This window comes from Mus caroli, unplaced genomic scaffold, assembly GCF_978045245.1.
Source record: "Mus caroli unplaced genomic scaffold, Mus_caroli_1 scaffold_9, whole genome shotgun sequence".
In the NCBI taxonomy this organism is placed as follows: Eukaryota; Metazoa; Chordata; class Mammalia; order Rodentia; family Muridae; genus Mus; species Mus caroli.
Window position 1 is genome coordinate 5,967,234 of NW_028227264.1, and position 23,101 is coordinate 5,990,334.

The following is a 23,101-nucleotide window of genomic DNA, read 5'->3' on the forward strand; positions in this document are numbered from 1 at the left end:
ACAGTCTAAGAGGAAGAAAGGAAGGGGAGGGGGAGATGGCAGTGGACCGGGTGCTAAGTCAACTGTGCAAGGAGGGAATCTCAAGATGCCCAGGGAGGTTAGCAGGGGTCTCTGCACAGGCAGCTTCAGTTTGAAAGCGCAGTCTAAATACATGTGATTCCCATTTCTACCAGACAGCTTTCAAAGATCCAAGACATAGGCAAGCACTACCCCTCAAGCCCCCCACATCCCTCAGCCCCCACCCCCACTTCCACCCCGGCCCAGGGACTGATGACAAAGAACTGGAGCATCCAGTTTCGCCCTCTGAGGCAGAGCTACCCTGCCTGGCAAGGGCAATCTCTTGGATGGAGATGTGGAGAACACAGAGCCTAATGTGCCTAGAAAGACACAGGACAGGTTGGTTGTCTCCAGGTGGCATCCCTCCTCATAAAGAATTGATGCTGCTCAACAAAACAAAAGAGGCAGTAGGCAGCTGGCAAGGAGCAAGGCCAGTGAGCAGGGCTGCCATGCTCGGGTCCCATTACCAAGGCAAATTAAATGAATTCGGACACTTTTGAGGCATGGCAGTGCCTGTGTAGCTACCAAAATACAGCTTACCCCAAAACTCATCCGAAGCTTCGGTTAAGTCTTAAAGGCTTGGTGCACTGGTTTATGTGGGATAGTCCATCCTGAGTTCTAGCCTCCAGTCATTCAAACTCTTCCGTAAGTCAGGAAGACCCTCAGAGGTAGTGGTAACACTTGTCTAGCACATATGAGACCCTGGGCTCAATTTGTACTCCAAAACAAAACAAAAATGAACCACAGGATTTTCTTGTTATAGTTATAAAAACCTACTCTATAGCAAGTATGAATTTTATCAGGTAAAATAGACAACAGATAACCATGGCTACAAAAATATCTCATATCTTATCTTATCCACAGGTTCTCATTAGGAAGGTTCCAACCTTCCTTGTGCTGTGACCCTTTAACACAGCTCCTCACACTGGGGTGACCTCCAACCATAACATTATTTTTGCTGCTACTTCATAACTGTAATTTTGTTACTGTTACAAGTTGTAATATACACATTTGATGTACAGGATATCTTATATGTGACGCCTATGAAAGGGTCATTTGACATCCCAAAGGGTCCCAACCCACAGGTTGAGAACCTCTGGTCTGAACTAAGCAATGAAGCATTTATTATTATTATTTTTCTTAAAGTTCATTTGTAGCTGGGTGTGGTGGTTCACACTTGTAAACAGGACTTGGGAGAGCAAGGTAGAAGGGACTATGAGCTTCAGTCCAGCATGGACTACATAAGAGCTTCAGGCCACCTGAGCTACATACATACAAGACTATAAAAATAAGATATATTGTATTTGGTGTGTGTGTGTGTGTGTGTGTGCTATGTATATGCACATTGTGTGCTGGTGGCCACAGAGGTCAGAAGAGGACTCGGATATGATCTTTCTAAGTGTTGGTGAGGAACCCTTCATTTCTGTTAACACTGAGTCAAATGTGGGGCTTGGCCCGGCAGAGGAGAGAGAATGAAGAAATGTATGTACATGTAGCCTCTGCTCTCATCACCTCTAGCTGGCCCACTACTGCAGCCTCCAAACTCACAGGATTCTTCTGCTGTTGCAGGTATAAAAACCCTTTCTGTGAGTGTTTCATTTCTTCCTCCACCTCACTGCTAGTCTATTACACCAACATGCATTATTTTTCAGGAGCACACCTTGACCAGGCCTGCTTCACTCGCTATTTAAACCCAATCCTCAAGTCAGTACCCAAAGACCAACCTGGGGTCTGTCTTGACACGCCCCTCCGCCAGTGCGGCCATAGTGACCGAATACACTGCTTTCCTCTGCTTTCGCAGGACTTGTCTTTTTCACTGACAAATCGGGATGCAGGCACAAGCATGGTTTGTTGGAACAGGTCTTACCTACTGAAAGGATCCAGGATCAGGTACACACACAGGCTCAGTCTAGCAATGGAACACCATCCTCCCACTTGATAAGGGCTGCCTCTACCCTATAGCCACATCCAACCACAGAGAAGAGAGAAGGTTCTTACAATGGAGCAAAAGGGTCAGAGAAGGCAGAGAATGGCCAATGAAAGCCAATCGGCAAGCGACCAAGATCGTAGGTGGCTGGGAACAGGCGCCTCCTATAGGAGAAAATGCAACTTCCCCTCTCACTCTGAATGCTTGGTTTGGTTTGGTTTGGTTTGGTTTGGTTTGGTTTGGTTGGTTTTCTCAGGAAGACAAGTAACCTTCAGGACTTCCTGGACCAAGTCATCAACCAAACTCACCTGGGGACCCTCCCAGCCTGTGCAGGTGAGGCACAGGCTTTCAACAGAAGGAAAGATTCCAGCGAGGTCACAGTACTGTTAAGCCAAGGTTCTCCACCGCAGCCTACCCCAGCCCCATCTCTGGCCTCAGGTCCTTGTAGCTGAGGGACACTCGTGAGCTTCCGGCCCCTCCTGCCTCCGCCTCCAGTGGAGTGCTGGGCGGAAAGACTGTAGGCCATCACACCAGGCTGGGATGATGTGGTGGGTATTCCTTGGGGCAGGCTAGGCCGGCAGGCTACCCATTGAGCCACCCCTCCAGTCCCCGACTCTCAAATCCCAATGTGTAAATTTAATTAGATCATTAGCTGATAGGCTTAACTCAAGACACCTCCCAAGAGTACTTGTAAATGAACTAACTGTTCCCTGAGGAGTCACCTTGCTAAAATCCCTCAGGATCTCACTAACAACTCTCCTCCCCCACACTTGACCTGACAAAGAAACAGGAATGGATTCTTCAGTTTCCTCTTCTCCTTTCATTGAAGGTCGGGGTTCTGCTTTATTTCGGAACTGAAGTAAGCAGCAAGACATCTAAATATAATAACTCTGAGGATTCCTGTCAACTCTGCAGTTTTCCACAACTTGCTTAAGACTCGGGACCTTTCCACACAATGGGTATTTTCAGTGCAGTGCTAGGAACTGAGGATAAACTACAGAGTCTGCAAGGGACAGAGGAAGCTCAGGGTTGGGGGAGGTGTGCCTTGCAGGATCCTGGGAACAAGAAGGACTTAACTGAACTTCTTCCCAGTTAGTAGCTATGAGGCCTGGCTTAGCCTTAGAGGCCCTTAGTTACTGGAGGCCAAAGCTAAATGACCATTCCCATTTGCCACAAGATTAAGCAGTCCTAGAAAAATAAAAATAAAATAAACCAGGGAAGAGAAGAAAAAAAAAAAACTTCTCATATCTAAACCACATTTTAAATAAATTTGGCAATTCCCACTCTTAAAACCAAGTATTGGCCAGGCATGGTGGCACACACCTTTAATCCCAGCACTCGGGAGGCAGAGGCAGGCGGATTTCTGAGTTCGAGGTCAGCCTGGTCTACAAGGTGAGTTCCAGGACAGCCAGGGCTACACAGAGAAACCCTGTCTCAAAAAACAAAAACAAAATGAAACCCAAAAACCAAGTATTGTCACCAGTCAAAAACCTGAGGGTAGCCACAGTAAATAGAGAACAATTATGTGGGACTTGAATACTTCTGCACTTCTGGGCAGACATCTGTTGAATCATGCCATAGGGAAGGGTGCTGTGCTTTAAAAATCTAGGCCTGGCCACACTGTCACACCAGGGGGGATGGCATGTTTATGCTTAGGATTCACACACATTTCACAGTTTGCTATTACCTTTGAAGCGCCTGGGTTTTGGTTTGGCGGATGGAATTGCCCAAATGGTAGCTTCTGCAGGAACAGAATTCATTAGCACCCTCAAAAGGAACTTGTTATAAGGGATATTTTAATGAGACTTCTGTATTTCACAAGTACACAGTTCTTTTTTGACTTTGACACTATGCTCTTAGTACCCAGTTAATTCCCGGCACTGGGAACTGAACACTGGATTCAGATGCCGGCCGACTCCATTCTCTAGATAATGAGAAGTAGAGCTTTCCATGAGACAGTCTCTTCATTTACAATTTCTGTATTGACTTATTAGTAATATTTATTCTATCACTGCTTACTTTCCATTACTTTCCACTGCTTACTTTGTTTTAGACTGTTTTATTATTCTCTCAGCAAGTATTTTGTTAACAATTGAACACAACCATTTGCTGCTTATCTGTGCACTGACTGAATTAATTTATAAGCAAAAAGGTGTTCTTGTGAACTCAAATATTCATACCTTGTTTGCTGAATTAGAGCTAATTAATTAACTAATGATGCCATGCCACAGCCTTCCCTAGATTATAACGTAGAAATTCCACCCTCCCCCTGCCTTGGCCCTGTTAGGAACAGGGGGCCCCCTCTCATTGTTCAGCACTCTCAGAGATAGGGTCCTGCTCTCTACCTACAAAGGTGTTCACCTACTCGGGTGATAGGCAATGGTCTGGGGTCAGCTCAAACATTGTCACCAACAATGTACAGGCCATTATAGTCAAACCCTTCAGATGACTATAGACTTCCATAATTAAAAACACAAAATAAAAGAAACTGTACCTCATGTTTCAACAAAAACGGGGCCACCCAAATGTCACCTCTGTGTCTTGAAATATTGCCCCAAAGGTGTAGGTTTTAATAAACACCTGTAAGGCAGCTCTCTAGTGGTAGCAAGAGCCCTCCTCATAACATAGGACCTTCCCGCTAGTATGTACAGAGGCACGGCAGCCAGGTCTACCTCTCTGCATTTTACTACCGAATGCCCAACTTTTTTTTTTTTGTCCCAAAGGAAATGGAGACTGTATAAAGGATAGGAGAAGGGTTGGGCCATACTGACGCTCTCTCCTGCTTCACACTCAACTCCAGGCTGAGTAAGAAAACATCTATTTTCTCTTTCATCTGCTCTTTGAATACCAGGTTTGATCTCCTAGGGCCCCACCCCTTCTTTTACCTCAGCCAAAGAACACTCAGCTACAACTGGGCTAGAATCTGCCAGGGAAAGGGATGCAAATATTCAGAAAGGGTGACCTGCCAATCCTCCTCCCCAAACAGCACTTGGTGTGACTTGCACTTTTCCCAGCACTCCCCTCCCCCAACCCACCCACGGCACACCCACCTAAGGATGGCAACCGGGAGATACTATCAAAGCAGCACTCTCTGGGACTGAAAAAGTCAGAGTGGCTTTTGGGCAAGAACCAAGATAAGGTGTCTGCCGGTTTAAAACTTAAGATTGTCTGTCACCACTCACAAAACAATCGCTTGATTTCCTGCAATTCAACTGGGAATTGTATGTATCTCTGAAAAAGTTTAGGAGATGCAACAGATTTTAAATCCACAAGACTTACGTACACAGCATACATACATACATACATACATACATACATACATAAAGCTCTAACGTAGGTAAATATGTCTTTTATTATGTATTTGAAAGCACAGACAGAAATCTTTAACCCAGGAAAATGAGATACACTGAACTTCAAGATGCCCAAAAAGATGAGACATAGGCTCTATTTGCAAGAAAAAAATATACAGAGCTGTATTCATTGACCATCTACCATTCATCTGGCAATATGCTGAGTACCTCATAAACATGGACCTAGTGCCTCTCATAAAACCCAGGACACATCTTCCTGTTTTTCAAGTGAGATGGAGAATCAGGAGTGAATCACCTTGATATGGTAATTGTAGACAGACAACTGGGGAGCAGGGATTTGAACCAGGCTAACTCACTTCAAAGCCCAAGACTTTAACCACTATGGAGAAAACTACACACTGTATCATGCCCAAAGAGGCACTGCTAAAACCCTAGGGAGCAGGGATTTGAACCAGACTAACTCCAAAGCCCAAGACTGTAATCACTATGAAGAAAACTATATCGTTCCCAAAGAGACACGGCTAACACCCTATCCATCCAAGGTAAACTCGTAGCAGGTTAAAATTTCATCCTCAGTGGAACTACTTTCCAGAACTAAGATAAATCCAGAGGCAGTTTTAACCACTGGACAGTTCAAAACCTCTTTTTTTTTTTGGGGGGGGGGGGGTGGGTTTTTTTTTTGTTTGTTTTTGTTGGTTTTGTTTTGGTTTTTTGGTTTTTTTCGAGACAGGGTTTCTCTGTGTAGTGCCGGCTGTCCTGGAACTCACTCTGTAGACCAGGCTGGCCTCGAACTCAGAAATCCGCCTGCCTCTGCCTCCCAGGTGCGCCACCACGCCCGGCAGTTCACAACCCCTTATCAGCACCGATTCAGCAATATATGCCTTATTGTTCTCCGCGCCAAACATATAAAACAAATATCCTGTAATTCTACAAACTAGAAGAGCTGAGGGCAGAGCAAGTAAACACCGTGGTAGTTCTGCACAAGGAAACGGTTGTTTTCCGCTCATGGGCACAGGACAAGCCCTGTGCGGATAAACATCAATACCAAGAGGCCATTAGGAATCCACTCGCCAAATATTTACAAGTAGTATTTACATCTACTCTTTCTGGCTTTTTCCACGCCAACTTTTCTAAGCAGGTGTCCCTAATTACAGTCGATTGTTCAAGAGGTGTCTCTGATACGACCCGATGAGTAGAGTTTTTTTTGTTTGGTTGGTTTGGTTTGGTTTGGTTTTTCTAAATTACAGTTTCAACCCCTATATAGAGAGAACACAGCGGAGAGAAGAAAGGTGACCAATAGGTGGGCGAGGGGTGAGCCCCGCTTCCCCCGCCTGCCTCCCCAGGTAGCTCACCAGGATGCCCATCACGTCGGTCCAGAGGCGGGAGATTGACTCAGAGACACCGGCCTCGGGCTCCAGCTCCCGGGCAGGATCCACCTCCGGCTCAGGCTCGGGCTCCGGCGCCGGGCTAGCAGCTCCCGCGTCCTCCTCCATGGCCGCGTCCCCGTGTGTCCGGGTCCCCGCGCTGCCCACGGCTCGCAGCAGCGCGTCGGCAGACGGGGCGCAAGTTCTCCGCCCGCGGCGTCACCGGGCCGCGCCCCCGCGTCGCATGCCCCAGGCTCCTCTGGGTACGAGCACCACTGCCTAGACTGGCACCTCGATCCCGGGTGACCGCGATTGACAACTCCAGAAACTTTTCCTAGCCCGGCCGGGCGCAGCAACAGGGTAGCTGGAGCGGAGTCCACAACACTGTCTGCGGCGGGGAGTTCACGGGACCAGGGAAACAGGAGCCACACCGCACGGGTGCTGCGTCCTGTTTCGGGGACCGGCTACGGGTGGCACACGACTCGCCTCTACTGGAGAGTTTGTGTAAGGCTGGGCAGGGGACAGTGACGCCTGTGGACCCGGGCTAGTTAGTCCTGGACCCCTCTCTTAAGAATGAGCTCTTCCAACTCCACATGACTCCCTCCCCTCCAGGCTCAAGAAAGCGTTTAGCAACAAAAGGTGCTCTGATGTCAGGCGCTTTGCATGGAAATGAGCCTCAGCCTGGCCAACAAATCGCCTTTTGAAAGCGCCACCGCGCCACGGGCCCGGGGCCCTGCACAAGTCCCCAATCGCGCCATTCACCCTGCGCCTTCCGCCACGGAAACTGCAGAAAGTTAATCTTTAAGCCTCTCGCTGAGTTTGAGTTCAAGAGGAGTCCGTATGGTGACAACCCCTAAAATTACAGTCCTGTCTGTCAAGCTTCTTGGAAAACAAAGTGTGACAAAGCTCGCCTGGTCACGAGCCATTGTTTGGGTCGTAAGTCCGGGCGTTTCGGCTCCCGAGTGGCCGCAGTGCCGTGCACTTCTAGGGGTTTCAGCCCTCTTTGAGCTGTAAGGTTTTTTTTTTTTTTTTTTTTTTTTTTCGTGGAAGAAACAGGCAAGGGGTATGTTCAAAATAAAAGTTAATTTTATGGCCGCTAAGCCCATGCACAGTTCAGGCCTCGATATGTTTAACCAAGTGAAAATGCCAGAGGGAAATATCCCCGAAGAGGTCCATTTTCCCCCTTCTCCCCCTCCTCCTCCTTTTAAAAACTAATCAAAAATTTTTTCTAAGAGATGACAATGCCTATCCTATTTGATTTTGTGGCTGCTCACTTTGTGAAACTAAAGAAACCCACGGAATCTGCCTCTTAATTAAGGAGGTGGAGTGGGCAGGGGGTGAAGTGAGGGTCCCCCGGATAGAACAATTACTTCTGAAGTGTCTCTATCTCTTTCTCAGCTTGCATACATTGAGAACACCATTCTATGCAATGGGTGAATAGCTCTCATTCACAATGTCAAAGCCTAAAAAGAAGTGGGAGGTGGGCAGGAGAGATGGAGTGCTGGGTGTAAGTGATTGCTCGGGAAGCCTGGTGACCTGATAGGCCCAGAATCTAAGTAAAACCCTACCATAGCAGTATGGGCCTATAAGGCTGGGAAGTAGAGACATCGGGATTTTCATGGCTTTAGTGGCTGGCATTCCAGACAGCTGCTAAGCTCCAGGTTCATTGAGAATGGATCATGTCTCAAAAAACAAGGTGGTATATGGTAGAAAAAGACACCTGACATTACTCTGCCGTCCACAGGTATGTGTATAAGTGAATGTACACACACACACACAAGATTTTACTACCCCTTCTCACACTTTTTAGGTTGGAGGATAGTGTGTGTGTGTGTGTGTGTGTGTGTGTGTGGTGTTCTAACTGAAGAAGAGCCCTAGAGCCTGAATGAGTGGAGCCAGGCCAGAAGTTTCTCTGGGCTAATGCAGTTCCAGATGTTGGGTTTCAGGGCTGGGAGGAGTGAACTAGGTGCCCATTTAACATTTCCAAGTGGACCTAGCCTCTAGATTTTTCCAGAATCCCTCAGTCCCCTTTGCCTGGCCCTGGCCTACCAGACCTGGGCTTCCCCTCCCCCAGGGGCTCTTCCCTATATAATCAGACATTTTGTTTTCTCTCCTCCCTCTGTCCTTCCCTCCGTCTATCTCTCCCTCAACCTCTTCTCTCTCTCTCTCTCTCTCTCTCTCTCTCTCTCTCTCTCTCTCTCTCTCTCTCTCTCCTTTCTTTCTTAATTTCTCTCCCCCACCCACCCTCTTCCTTTCTGCATGGTGACTTCCCTGGTCTTGTTCCTTGGGACTGGTGAACCGATTGAGAGCTGTCCTCCAATAAACCTGCCTTTCTAACTTAATTTGGCTTGAATTGGTTTATCCTATCGTCGGAGAAACCTATGTCCCAGCAGCACTGGTGCTGTCTGATGCTAGGAGTCGAAACGAACTCCACTAAGAAAGAAAATGGTTTTATCTATAAAGACACCAAAATAAATGGTGAGAAAAGGAAAATAGACTTTATAGAGATCTTTAAGGTGGAGACATGCAGTCTGCCCTCTGCATGAAAACCTACAGAGTGAGTTATGCAAGCAGGAGTTCGGGTTGGGTCTAAGAAGAACCCATGCAGACACCAATCAGGACTCTATGTCTTCTTGACTCAGATGACCTGAGGGCCTTTCCATGCAACAGTTTCCCTATCCAAGAGGAAGTAAGGCCAAGCTAATTGCTACCCAGCAGGTCCTTCAGAGGCCAGTGTGCTTCCAGGTCACCTAAAGCTAGCAAGGCCTTGCTGTACCACATGAGCTACATCTGAACCTTAGCTAGCATTTGGCGCTTATAGCAGGCTGCCCTTGAATCTGCTCCACAGTGAGCTCCCTTTCCTGGCAGTGCCTTACACCTGGCTGGGGGAAGGAGATAAACAATATGTTGGGGGTGGGCATATGGCTATGTCTATGGTGGCAAATTACATTTTTGCCTGAATGTCTGCCTCTCTACTTCTGGAACAGATCATTTTGACCAGGGGCTAGAGAGATGGCTTAGTGGTTAAGAGCACTGACTGTTCTTCCAGAGGTCCTGAGTTCAATTCCCAGTAGCCACATGGTAGCTCACAACCATCTGTAATGGGATCCAATGCCCTCTTCTAGTATCTCTGAAGACAGCTACAGTGTACTCATATAAATAAAATAATAATAATTAAAAAGGTGAAACAGAAGTGTTTGTTTCTCTCTTTCTCTCTGTCTCTGTGTGTGTGTGTGTGTTCTGTCTATTTTTAATGACTTAAGCTTATACACCCCAACACAGACAGAAAGATCAGGAGTTAAAGTCTGGCTTTGGCTATATAAAACACTAAAAAATAATAAACAAACAAACAAACATAAGTATATGCTGAATCTCCTTATCAAATTTCATAAACTAACTTAAAATGTAACTAAACATTGCCCTAAAATGGGTCTTGTCTCCTAAAATGCCTTCTCAGGTTTTTAAACTATTCCTTTTCCTTTATCAAAGAATTACAATCATCGCTCATCTTCATTTTTCATCTGATTTTGGTCTATGTTTGATTTCCACAAACCCTGTCAAGGTAAGGAAAGGAGAGAGAGAGAGAGTACACTAAGATCCTATGGCTCCAAGTGGTCCTTTCCACCCAGGCTCTCTTCCAGCTTGCTGGAATTGGGAAATCAATTCTGCCACTCTTGACCAATGCTTTTGTTTGTTGGTATTATGTATGGTGTTGGTTTGAATAAGAATGGCCCCCTTTGGCTCCAGTATTTGAATGCTTAGACCACTGGGAGTGGTGCTATTTGAAGGGATTAAGAGGATTTAGGAGTTGAGCCCTAGTTAAAGTAGGTGTGGCCTTGTTGGAGGAAGTGTGTCACCAGGGGTAGGCTTGGAGGTTTTAAAAGCCCAGGCCAGGCCCAGTGTTCTTTCCTTTTTTTGTCTGTCTGCAGACCAGAAAGTTAGCCCTCACCTCCTGCTCTGGTTGTCAGCTGTGCTTGCACCGGGATGATGAGGGACTAAACCTCTGAAACAAAAAGCAATTAAATGCTTTCTTCTACGAGAGCTTCTGTGGTCCTGGTGGTGGTTTGAATAAGAATGTCCCCCTTTGGCTCCCGTATTTGAATGCTAAATCACCTGGGAGTGGTGCTATCTGAAAGGATTAGGATTAAGAATTGAGTTTTTGCCAGGGTGATGGCTCATGACTTTAATCCCAGCACTTGGGAGGCAGAGGCAGGCAGATGCAGGCAGATTTCTGAGTTCGAGGCCAGCCTGGTCTACAGAGTGAGTTCCAGGATAGCCAGGGCTATACAGAGAAACCCTGTCTTGAAAAAATAATAAATGAATGAATGAATAAATAAATAAACAAACAAATAAATAAAAGAATTGAGCTTTTGTGAGCGAATCCTCACACCAATAGAACAATGACTAAGGCAGTATCCCAGGCTAACCTTGAACTCACAATGTAGCAAAGGATAGCCTTGGCCTTTGCCTCCCAAGTGCTGGGATTTCAGGTCTGGACCATTACAAATCAATGTGGTCAGCTCAAGTAAATGTATTAGAAATGGCTGACATATTGTCACCATATGTCATATGTTACACGTATGTTATTATAAAACACAGGACTACATATACATGTTTATAATGACTTTTTGTGAATGTTCTTTCAGTGAGTCAGGATTCCAAGTTTTCAGGCCCCGTCACTGGAAGTTGCAAGGTAGCTAGGTAGTTAGGTTTCTTGATTCAGTCTGAGTAAGCCATTATGACAACAACAAGAAAGGCAACTGGACTTCAGGCGGTGTGGTGGTGAAAGTACAGATTTACCATGGAAAGCACAAATATTAATTTGCCCCCAGCCCTCCACCCCCATCCCCTGGAGCTGAAGACTAAACCCTAGGCCTTAGGCTTGCTAATAAGTGTTTTACCGCTTGAGCTAAATCCCAACCCAGAAAGCACAAATATCAGAAATGAGACAAGTTACGGTTATGTTTTTGAAACATTTGGCAAATTATTTATGTCCTATGTAAAAGAGGGCCACGCCGCCTGTTTTCAGAGTTCTGAGGTTATTGGTGATTATGCAAGGATCTTCACCCAGGAGAACTCTGCCCCCTTCCCCAGCCCTCCCCACACACAGACACACACTCATCCAGTGAGGCCAGATCTGAGTTTCCTTCCGTGTTCATCATACCTAAGGTCTTGGGTCACACAAAGTCATTCCTAGCCCTGGAATGTGGTCATGAGTCACAAAGCTGAGAGGCTACCTCTGGCCGGGTGTGGTCACAAGGACTCTGCAGTCACCTCCGTTTGTACTCTCTGGTTTTTGTTTTTGTTTGTTTTTGTTTTTCTGTGTTTGGGGTGTTTGTTCATTTTTGTGTGCTGGAGATCAAGCCCAGCCTCTCCCACCAAGCTGTATTACCCATCTCTCATCAGCCTTCACAGTGAATATAATAATAATAACAGTAAAGACAGTTATCTGTTTACCCATACTTTCTCTTTGGAATTGTGCTTAAAATTAAGATACATTTTATGACTGGGTGTGGTGGCACTTGCCATTAATCCCAGCTATCTGGAAGCAGAGATAGGCGGGTCTTTGAGTTAGAGGACAGATTGAATTCCAGGAGAGCCAGGGCTACATGGAGAAACTCTGTCTCCAAACAAACAAACAAACAAACAAGTCTTGTAAACGTCAACATTCTTAAACCACTGCTGAGGATTCCCCTTCACCATCCAAACCTCCACCCAGCTCCTTTGCATTGTGTTTAAGTTGTGTTTGCGTGTGTAGCGGGGATGGGAGGCTAACGTGTGCCTAATTCCATAAAGGCCAGGTCTCTGACTGAAGCCAAAGCTCTGGGTTTGTTTTTTGTTTTGTTTTTCAAATAGGCTGGCAGCCAGCAACCTCCAGTGATCCTCCTATCCCTGCACTCCACAGTCCCAGGGTTAGGGTTAGAGGTGTGAATAACACCTGTCATTCCTCGCCTGCTAGGTGGTCGCTGGGATCTGAATTTGGGTCCTCAAGGTGGTGTTGCAAGTGCTCTTAACTCCTGAGCCAGCTGGTCAGTCTTGTACATCCCTCCCACCCCCCATGAGTGTCTCAGGCTTTAAGCAAGTTGGTCAAGGGTTCATCCAGTGAGCTGGACCCCTAACTCATTCCTTCCCATTTGAATCCTGCATTCCATTCATCTGCTGGTTTCCACACCCTGGCTCTCTCTTCATTCTTTCCTCTGATCCGTACCACGCCCACCCCAAACAGAGATGAGCCCAGTTGATGGTTTCCTAGAACTGGGTCAAGTTGATCCACTTTCCTTCATCTTCACTGCCAGCCTCTGTTATCATTTTCTACTCTGTTACCAATAGCAGTTCTTCCCATCTCGAGGGCACAATCACAACATCATCTACAAGTTCGTTTTTTGTGTTCCTTCAGATCTTACAGTTTGGTTTTGGTTTTGGTTTTGAGGCAGGGTCTCAAAAGGGTCTCATTATGTATACCTGGGTGACTTGGAACTCCTTCTGTAGACCAGAGTGACCTTAAATTCACAGAATTCCACCTCCCTCTGCCTCCTGAGGGCTGGGATGAGAGGGCTGTACCTTCATGCCTGGCCAGGCAATTTGTACATGCCACTTCACAGGGGATGGTGCTGTGGGCTCAAGTGTGACAGACTTTGGGCAAGCCGAAACAAGAAAAGTGGGGTACTGCTGAAAAAATGTGAAGTTTTAACAGACTATATTGAAAAATTACACCAGTGTGTCCCCACAAATGAATAAATATGCAACTTTTAAAATTTACTGATTAGGGCTAGAGAGAAGGTTTAGCCATTAAAGGCTAGGCTCAACACCAAGGAAGGAAGGAAGGAAGGAAGGAAGGAAGGAAGGAAGGAAGGAAGGAAGGAAGGAAGGAAGGAAGGAAGGAGAAATCACTGATTAAAGATGCTGTGGGGAGATAAGCATGCAACTGTAGTTTCACATATCTATAATCCCAGGACTTGAGAGGCAGGGGCATGGAAACCAGAAACCCAAAGCCAGCTTGAACTTCCTAAGACCCTGTCTGAAAAAAAAAAGAGGTGGGAGGGAGGGAGGGAAGGAAGGAAGGAAGGAAAGAGAAGAAGAGGGACAAGGAAGAGGAAAAGAAGGGGAAAGGAGAAAGGGAAAAAGGAAAAGGGGAAGAAAATGGAATTACTTGCCTGAAGCTACTTTTCAGGGTGTTTTGATTGTTTGATTGTTGCTTGCTTTGTTTGGGTGAGAGGCCGTCTTATTATGTAAACTTTAAACTCTCTATATTCTTAGCTTCCTGAATGCCAGAATCCCAGGCTTCCACATTTTCACACCCAGGTTTCAAAGGGCAGAAAATTAAGTATCTACACTAAAGTAATAAACTCTCTGCAAGCATGACACCTTTCTTCGGAACAAAATTTAGTTAACAAATTAGTTAAATACTTGTTTTGTATAGCATATATTAAAATTGAGAGATTATAAATACCCTAATTTATACTTGGCATTGAAGTTGAGCAATGAAAACAGAGAAGCCCATTTAATTATTTTGCCACTCATCAGTAATGGCTCCTCTCTGGCACTCCCAAGTGGGGCATCCACAGTGCCTTGGGGAACTGAATTCCAGGAGCATCTGACAGGCTAAAATGTTTCTCTCCAACAAATTTTCCAATGATTTCTTTTTTTTCCTCACAAAGACCTGAAAGGTGATCCAATTCCATACAAAATCAAGTGCCTGGCTTTTTGGTTTGATTTGGTTCCGTTGCTGTTGTTTTGCTGTAAATACTTGAGAGAAATGAGAAAAAAAAAAAATCTGAGAGCAAGGTAAGGAGTAACTAAAAAAAAAAAAAAAAATGAAAACATGGGCTGAAGACATGGTTCAGCAGTTAAGAGTGCTGCCTGTTCTTCCAGATGACCTGGGTTCGATTCCCAGCACCCACATGATGGCTTACAACCATCTGTAACTCCAATTTTACTAAATAGGATCTAGCAAGCTGTCTGCGCTCCACAGGCATCAGACTTGCAAATGGAGCCCAGTCATACATGCAGGCAAAACATAAAATAATAATTTGAGAACTTTTTTTATGTTGAATATTGTCAAAAAAAAGTCAAGATGACAAGGCAAATGAAGGAAGAATGGGAAAGTCTACATTCCTGTGAAATCTCTTTATTTGTACATTTCATTATTAATTGATATGTTTATTAGTATGTGTGTGTGTGTGTGTGTGTGTGCGTGTGTGTGTGAGCCTATGCACACATGCTTATAAAAACATGTGCACGTGGGTGTTTGCAGAAGCCAGAAGAGGATGACAGATCTCCTGGTGCTGGGATTCTACATGGCTGTTAACCTCTCTCTATGTCAGTACTGGGAACCACACTTAGATCCGTCCTCTATGAAAACAGCAACTTCTTCTGCCCTCTGAGTCATCTCTTTAACCCCGGCTGAAATCTCTCCTACTATGAGAAGCAACAGTACTTCTAACCCTGGCTGGTTACAGGTCTTCCTCTGTGGTAGTTGCCATAGAAATATCAAGAGTCTGTCTGTGAGTGACTCTATTGGACACAACAGTAACATCACAGCTATTTCATTCCATAATCTAAGATCACACTACTAGCCATTTGTGGTGGCGATTGCCTTTGGGAGGCAAAGGCAGGCAAATTTCTGTGAGTTCCAGACCAGCAGGTCCATATATTAAGGTTTAGGCCAGCTGGAGCTACAGAGTGAGACCCATCTCAACAAACAAACAAATGTAACAACAATGAAAATCAGACTCAGGAGGCTGGAGAGATGGCTCAGCGTTTAGGAACATATGCTGCTCTTGCAGAGGACCTGAGTTCAGTTCACATGTTAGACAGCTCACAAGTGCCTAGTGCTTACAACCCCAAATGATCTGAGGCCTCTGCCCTCCACAGTCACCTGAACACCATGAGCACATACAAACACACACACACACACACACATTCACAGGTGGACACACGCATACAAATAACTTTAAAATAGATTTTAAGTCATTTGTTCTTTAAGTCAGGGTCCAACTCTACATCCTGAGCTGGCCTCAAATATGAGATCTTTCTAATTTAACATCCCAGGCACCGGAATGGCAATGTGTGCCATCATGCCCAGGCAGCCTAGAAAATTCCTAAAGCCATATGTAATTCTCAACTGGCACATTATATAGAGCTCTGGTTTGAATCTGAAATATGTCTCTATGGCTCACTTAAACCCTGAGTTCCCAGGTTGAGACACTATCTGGAAGACTGTGCTCCTTTGGAAAGTAGGGCTCCTTTGGAACTTTGGCTGATGTAAGTAGATTAAAAGAAGCAGGCCTTTGGAGGTCATGCCCTCTCCTGTTTCCTGCACATAGTCATTGTGTCCTGCCTGCTGCCACGCGGAGTCTGTCACACACTCCTGATGCCATCAGTTCTGTCTTGCCTTCTCTGCTACTGAGACCAAGGAGTTTGATGTTCCCATTTGGGTTCTTAATTTTATCAGTAAAGAATTTAAAAATGGACATAGAAGGGATTCCAAGAGCAATGTCATCGGAATTAGAGAGGGGAACAGCGGGGAGGGCAATCTGTAAATCTAGGAAGCTTGGAGGGGGTGGGGGTGGGATAGCACAGTGAGGAGGGAAAAGCAAGAACGTCAAGCCTTTTGAGTTAGAGGTCAAAATGTTGGCATGTTCAGCTATAGTGGTCAGGAGGTGTTGCATTGTGGAAGGGACAGAGGCTTCAGAGAAAAAATGAGAGAGTCCAATCATAGAAAGTGTGCTTGGGCTTTTGGCCAGTGTTGTGGTTTGAGTAGTTATGGCTCCCACAGACTCACATGTTTGAAAGCCATAGGATGTGGCACCATTATACGGTGTGGCCTTGTTGGAGTGGGTGTGGCCTTGTTGGAGGAGGTGTGGCCTTGTTGGAGGATGTGTGTGCTCAAGCTCCTCTCAGTGTGCAATAGAGTCCCCTTCTGCTGCCTGTGGTTCAAGAAGTAGAATCCTTAGCTGCCTCTCCAGCACCACGTCTGCCTGGGCCTGCCAACCTTCCTGCCATGACAATAAAAGATGAAACCTCTGAAACTGTAAGCCAGACCCAATGAAATGTTTGCCTTTATAAGAGTTGCTGTGGTCATGGTGTCTGTTCACAGCGATGAAATTCTAACTAAGATGGTCAATATGCAAGACAGAGATTTAAAAAAAAAAAAAAAGAAGAAGAAGAGGAAGGGAAAGGAAGAGCATGCATAGTGAGGGCATCTGACGCCAAGCTCTTGTGCTCCAGAACAAGGGACTGCACCAGGGGCACATAGTTAAAAAGAGGATAGATAGCTGGATAGATGATAGCTGATAGATAGATGATAGATGAAAAATAGATGATAGATAGATAGATAGATAGATAGATAGATAGATAGATAGATGGTAGAAAGATGGAAGATGAGAGATGATGGATGGATAGATAGATCGTAGAAAGATGATAGCTGATAAATAGGTTACAGATGGATAGATAGATGGATAGATAGATGGTAGAAGGATGGAAGATGATAGATGATGGATAGATAGATTGTAGAAAGATGATAGCTGATAGATAGGTTACGGATGGATAGATAGATGGATAGATAGATAGATGGATAGATGGATAGATGGATAGATGGATAGATGGATAGATGGATAGATGGATAGATGGATAGATAGATAGATGGTAGGAGGATGGAAGATGATAGATGATGGATAGATAGATAGATCGTAGAAAGATGATAGCTGATAGATAGGTTACGGATGGATAGATAGATGGATGGATAGATAGATGATAGTATTTATTAAGAAAGAAAAAAATTAGCAAGAGTGGGCGTGGTCTAGTGTGCTGAGGGAAAGCCCTCAAGAGTATTGAGACTGAGCCACCAGGTGTATAGCTCTGTATAGGATATTTACATCACACTTGCTTCTACTTTGGAAGGCACAGACTTTTTTTGAGCATGCTCTGTTTATTCCATGATGCCCAAGTGAGGAAGGGTTTCTAGCTTTTCCTCTGCTAACTGGATTCTTTTGCATGTGAACCTGGATGTTCCAGTCCGCAGTTTCTACTGTCATTCCTACTGTGGTGGAGTATGGCCCTCTGAAACCATGAGCCAAAATCAGCTTCTTTCCTGAACTTGTCTCTTCTGGGAACTTTGGTCACAGCCAAAAGGAATACACTCAGAAACATGCATTACTAGCAGGAAGCAAGATTCTAGTAGGCTGTCTATGGGTACCTATGAGGACCAAAAATGTGAGCAACTAGAGCTGACTGCTATTTGTTGAAAGCAAAGAACCAAAGGAATCCAACTCAATATAAACTAAAAAATAAACTAAGATGGGAAGGAAAGCCATGACACTATAGGAGAGGGCCCTGCCACAAGAAGAAAAAAAGAACCCGTGGAGACTGATACTTAGAATCAAGACCTTGCTATTTATCATTTTACTTAAACTTTTTGAGAATGTTAAAAAAAACAAAAAAACAAAAAAACAAAAACAGAAACAAAAACTGTCTCAGTGTCATGGTACATTGGGCACCAGTTCCGCTTCTGGTGAGGAGCCCAGAGGAAATTTTGGGTCCTTTTCAGGCATCGTGCACCTGAGGGTATGTGATGCACATGGTGCATGCAGGAGCCCACATGTCAGAAGGGGATGAGGATGCCCAGGAATTAGAGTTACAGGCTGTAAGAGTTCTTAGCTGCTGCTGCTGTTGTTGAGGCAGGGTCTTTCACTGGCCTGGAACCTACTGTGCGTGTGGGATAAGGGCTGGCTGGCTAGCCATTGGGCCCCAGGCATCCTTCTGTCTCCCAGCATCAGCATCACAAGCATGCATTAAGCTTTCTCTCTCTCTCTCTCTCTCTCTTTCTTTCTTTCTTTCTTTCTTTCTTTCTTTCTTTCTTTCTTTCTTTCTTTCTTCCTCTCTCTCTCTCTTTCTCTCTTTCTTTCTTTCTTTCTTTCTTTCTTTCTCTCTTTCTTTCTCTCTTTCTTTCTTTTTTAAGTTTTTAGATGGGTTCTGGGGATCAAGCTATGGTCCTGGTGATTTCTCAGCAGGCACTTTACACAGTCAGCTACTTCCTCAGCCTTGAGTAATTTTCATTTCTAAAGCCTCTGGTTAAGTATAACGATCTGTTTAAAAACAAAACAAAACAACAATAACAACAACAACAACAAAACATATGTGTTGGCTCAGCACAAAATTTAGAAGGACAGTGTAATATTTCTTTCACTAATCATTTTTTAAAAGCCTAAGAAATTTGCTATAGGCATGACTCGAGGATACCCAGGCCTGCATTAGCTCTCCGTGGCTGATTTCATTCTGCTCTGTCCCTCGTGCAGAAGCCCAGATTTTGGATCGCACGAAACTTGATTTCTCTCCTAGTAACCTTCGCCCACTGCCTGTTACAAAGCGAACAAAAGAACTCCAACTGTCCCTCCAGCTGTAAACCTCTATTATTTTAGAATCTCAGTACTGTAGCTCTTCCTTCTCATGAGATACAGTTTTCCCTGCTTCCCATGAAAAGTGGAGTCTAACGGACTCTCCTAGAGATGATCAAGGTCATTTTATTCTCCTGGATCCTTTCTTTCACATCAAGTTTCCTGTAACACACAGGCACATATACACACAGATTCATGTAAGACACACCGAATTACACAGTCACATAGACACACACAGAGAGACACATGAACACATACACATACAGACACATAGATACAGACACAGAGACACATACACACATAGACACACATACACACACATACACAGATACATGTAAGACACACAGAAACACAGTCACACAAACATACAGAGATACACATGGACACACATAGACACACAGACATATAGACATACAGACACAGAGACACATACACACATAGACACACACACAGAGAGATATACATATACACAGAGAGACAGACCCTCCTACACATACAGGCTCACAGAGAGATACAGACATATACAGACACACATTGATACACAGACACACAGACACACACATACAGATAGAGGCGGGGGGGGGGGGGCTCAGTTATTGCAGCTTCTCTGAGAATCCTTACACAACTGCATATATTAATAAATGAGCCTTGTCACAAACTCATCAAAAGAGGTGGCACAGGGGACTGCCTCAAAGAGCTTCTCACATGAGGATACAGAAGGTTCTAGTTACAGGACAGTGGGTCAGAAGGGCCTCTTTAATTAACGCCTTGGTGGAGTTTGGTGAAACAGTTCCCTGTTTAGGGAAGTATATACCACTCACTGTTCCTATGGTGGGGGCTGGCCTGAAAAGGGTTTGAAATTTAAAAAAAAAAAAAAATAGTCGCCTGGGCAAGCAGGCACCAGATTCTCTTTTTACCATTTTCTCTCTCAGTGAATGCAAGAAAGAAAATGTTTTAATGACATGCCTGGGCCTAATTTGTTCTCATTGCTCATAAATGGAACAACTAGGTGCTATCTACCCTCTGTCTAATGAATGTTCTCGAGAATCAGATGATGTTGATTCTAATAGCAAAGAGACACTTCACAAAGAACCCTTGTTCTGGAAATTAGGTCATCTGGACAGTCTACCCATTAAGAAAAAGCCTATTCTGCTTCCAAGGTCACCTATTGGGGCAGGAAATCTTTCAGCCAGCAAACCAACATCTGGCCCGAAAGCTTCCAGGCTGAGATGCCAGTTTCCTGATCTAAATGGAGCACACATGGGAGAGAAAGGAAAAACAGTCTTCATTTGCCCAAGCAGTCTTCACTGCGGCATAGATAAGGAGCCTTTGGAGAAGGAGCTCTGCTTTGCTCATCAGCATACGCAGAACCTGCGCTCCTTTCTGTAGAAGTCCTAAGAGCAAAGGCTCAGGCTAATCGCTTGCCAGTAAACCCATAAATAAACTCGCCTTAGCTGATCATTTATACTGACTCATTCCAGACTGTGCAAGAATTTGCCTTTTTTTTTTTTTTTTAATTTGTTTGCTCAGTTTGGGCGTGGCAGACTGAGCTGGGGCCTCAGGACTGCTAAGCACAGACCTTACCATTGAGCTACGTCCGTAGTCCTAAGGATGACTTTTGTACTTTAAGGAGCCAACTCAAAGCAACAGGATCAAACTTGAAGGAACGAGTTGAGAAGGTGTTTGCTACATTTGAATATAAACTGGGGCTGCCTAGGCCCACTAATTGAGCAGCTTATCCCCAGTGGTGGCCCTGTTGTAAGAAATGGTGGAAATGTCAGGAATTGGGGCTTAGCTGGAGGACATAAGACACTGGGTATGTGCCTTTGAAGATGATTATACTGGTCCCTGGCTCCCTCACCCCACCCTCTGCTTTTTGTGTATCATGAGGTGAGTGGGCTCCGTTACTCACTACAATGCCATCTTCCATAGGTTCATTTTTAAATAAAACTAGTGGTGGAGTTTTAAAGAAAAATGTTTAAGAATATCAAAGATCGGAGCTGGAGAAATGTCTCAGTGGTTAAGAGCACTGACTGCTCTGCTCTTCCAGAGGTCCTAAGTTTAATTCCTGGCAACCACATGGTGGCTAACAACCACCTGTAATGGGATACAATGCCCTCTTCTGGTGTGTCTGAAGAGATAGACAGTGTATTCACATACATAAAATAAATAAATTAAAAAAAAAAAAAAAAGAGCCGGGCGTGGTGGCGCACTCCTTTAATCCCAGCACTTGGGAGTTGGGAGGCAGATGCAGGCAAATTTCTAAGTTCAAGGCCAGCCTGGTCTACAAAGTGAGTTCCAGGACAGCCAGGGCTATACAGAGAAACCCTATCTCGAAAAACAAAACAAAAAGCAAAACAAACAAACAAAAAAAGCCCAAAACTACTACAGTGGGAGACTTTAAGATTTAAGAGAAAGCTCTGATAAAAATAATGCCTCAGAGATAAGGACTGTGATGATGAAGATGATGGTGGTGACATGATGATGGAGATTACAGAGATGCTGGTGATAGTAAATTGCATTAATGAGGAATGACAGACATAAGGCTCCCTTTTTTAGAAGTCAGTACACTATTCAGCAGTGTTAATTTCTTTTTCTTTTTAACATTAGCAGTGGGCCACTGTGCTAGGAATGGCTTCCATAGGCTTTTGTGTCTGAATGTTTATCATTAAAGAATGTTACTATTTGACAGAGATTGGGAGGAGTGGCCTTGTTAGAGGAAGTTGGTCACTGGGGGTGGGCTTTCAGGTTTCAAAAGCCCAAACCAGCCGGGCGTGGTGGCGCACGCCTTTAATCCCAGCACTCGGGAGGCGGAGGCAGGCGGATTTCTGAGTTCGAGGCCAGCCTGGTCTACAAAGTGAGTTCCAGGACAGCCAGGGCTATACAGAGAAACCCTGTCTCGAAAAACCAAAAAAAAAAAAAAAAAAAAAAAAAAAAAAAAAAAGTAAAAAGCCCAAGCCAGGCCCAGTGTCTCTCTTTCTCTGTATACAGATCAGGATGTTAGCTGACAGCTATTACCTCAGTACTGTGTCTGCCCATGTGCCACCATGCTTCCCGCCACGATGATAATGGACTAAACCTCTGGAACTGTAAGTCAGCCCCAATTAAATGCGTTCCTTTGTAAGAGTTGCTGTGACCTGGTGTCTCTTCACAGCAACAGAACAGGGACTAAGAAAGCCACCTCCCTTGCAGCAGAGTTTTCCCAGAAGGTCTTGGTTCAGACTGTCTTGTCTGGTCTCCAATCTAAAGTGACGTCACCTTTCACACCTTTGGTCTCCTTTATCCCAAACTCAAAAGGGCATTAAAGGAAATGCCCAAGGTCTTTTTGATCCCCAACATTCTGTAATCTACAAGTGGACACTTTCAGAGTGGAAATGACTTCAGGCCCCAAACAGAAGGGAGGCCCTGATTTTACCTTTGCTTTTTGGAGACAGACTCACATCGCCCCAGCTGGCCTTGTACTTACTATGTAGTCAAGCATGGCCTTGAACTACTAATCCTTCTGCCTCTACCTCCCAAGTAAAGAGATTGTATGTATGTGCCACACTTGGCTTTAAAAGGAGGCTTTGAAAGACTGAGAACCAAAGAAATACCTTTCCTACTTAGTAGCAGTTCTATATATTCTATATAGTAGAATGATCATCCCATTTTAAAAATGCAGGCATTGTGTTCTCCCTCCCTCTGCCTCCTCCCTCCCTCCCCACCTCCCTTTCTTTCTCTATTCCCTTTATTTCTACAGTGCTATATATATGTCCTTAGTATATACTAGGCAAGAGCTCAACCACTGAGCAACATGCCCAGTCCTGAAATGTACACCTCGCTGAGGACACTAAAAGCATCCTAAAGTTTTCTACCTGGAAAGCAAACAGTATCTTCAAAAAGCTGCCAATGGAACATGACTGGTGTAAGGAAAATTGTAACTTGTTTATTTGCGACAAGATTCAAAATCTGGCAGGATTCATATCCGTTGACCCAGCATTCAGAATCATGGTCATTTACCCCTGTAAATTGTTGGAGCAAAAGCTCTGCCCAGAGGTTTATTATTGA

General features: G+C 44.8%; 1 protein-coding gene across 2 annotated transcripts in view; it reads right to left on the reverse strand.

Moving 5' to 3' along the window:
• Sash1 (SAM and SH3 domain containing 1) overlaps positions 1 to 23,101 on the reverse strand; it is a 224,507-nt gene that overhangs the window by 156,472 nt on the left and 44,934 nt on the right. The window contains exon 1 of one of the 2 annotated variants that reach the window (XM_021174241.3): positions 6,648 to 7,379. The exons of the other annotated variant lie outside the window; for it this stretch is intronic. Within the exon in view, the coding sequence (XP_021029900.1) occupies positions 6,648 to 6,788 (141 nt within the window). The 5' untranslated portion in view covers positions 6,789 to 7,379. Of the gene's footprint in view, positions 1 to 6,647; positions 7,380 to 23,101 lie in introns of those variants that run through there. 2 annotated transcript variants of the gene reach the window in all.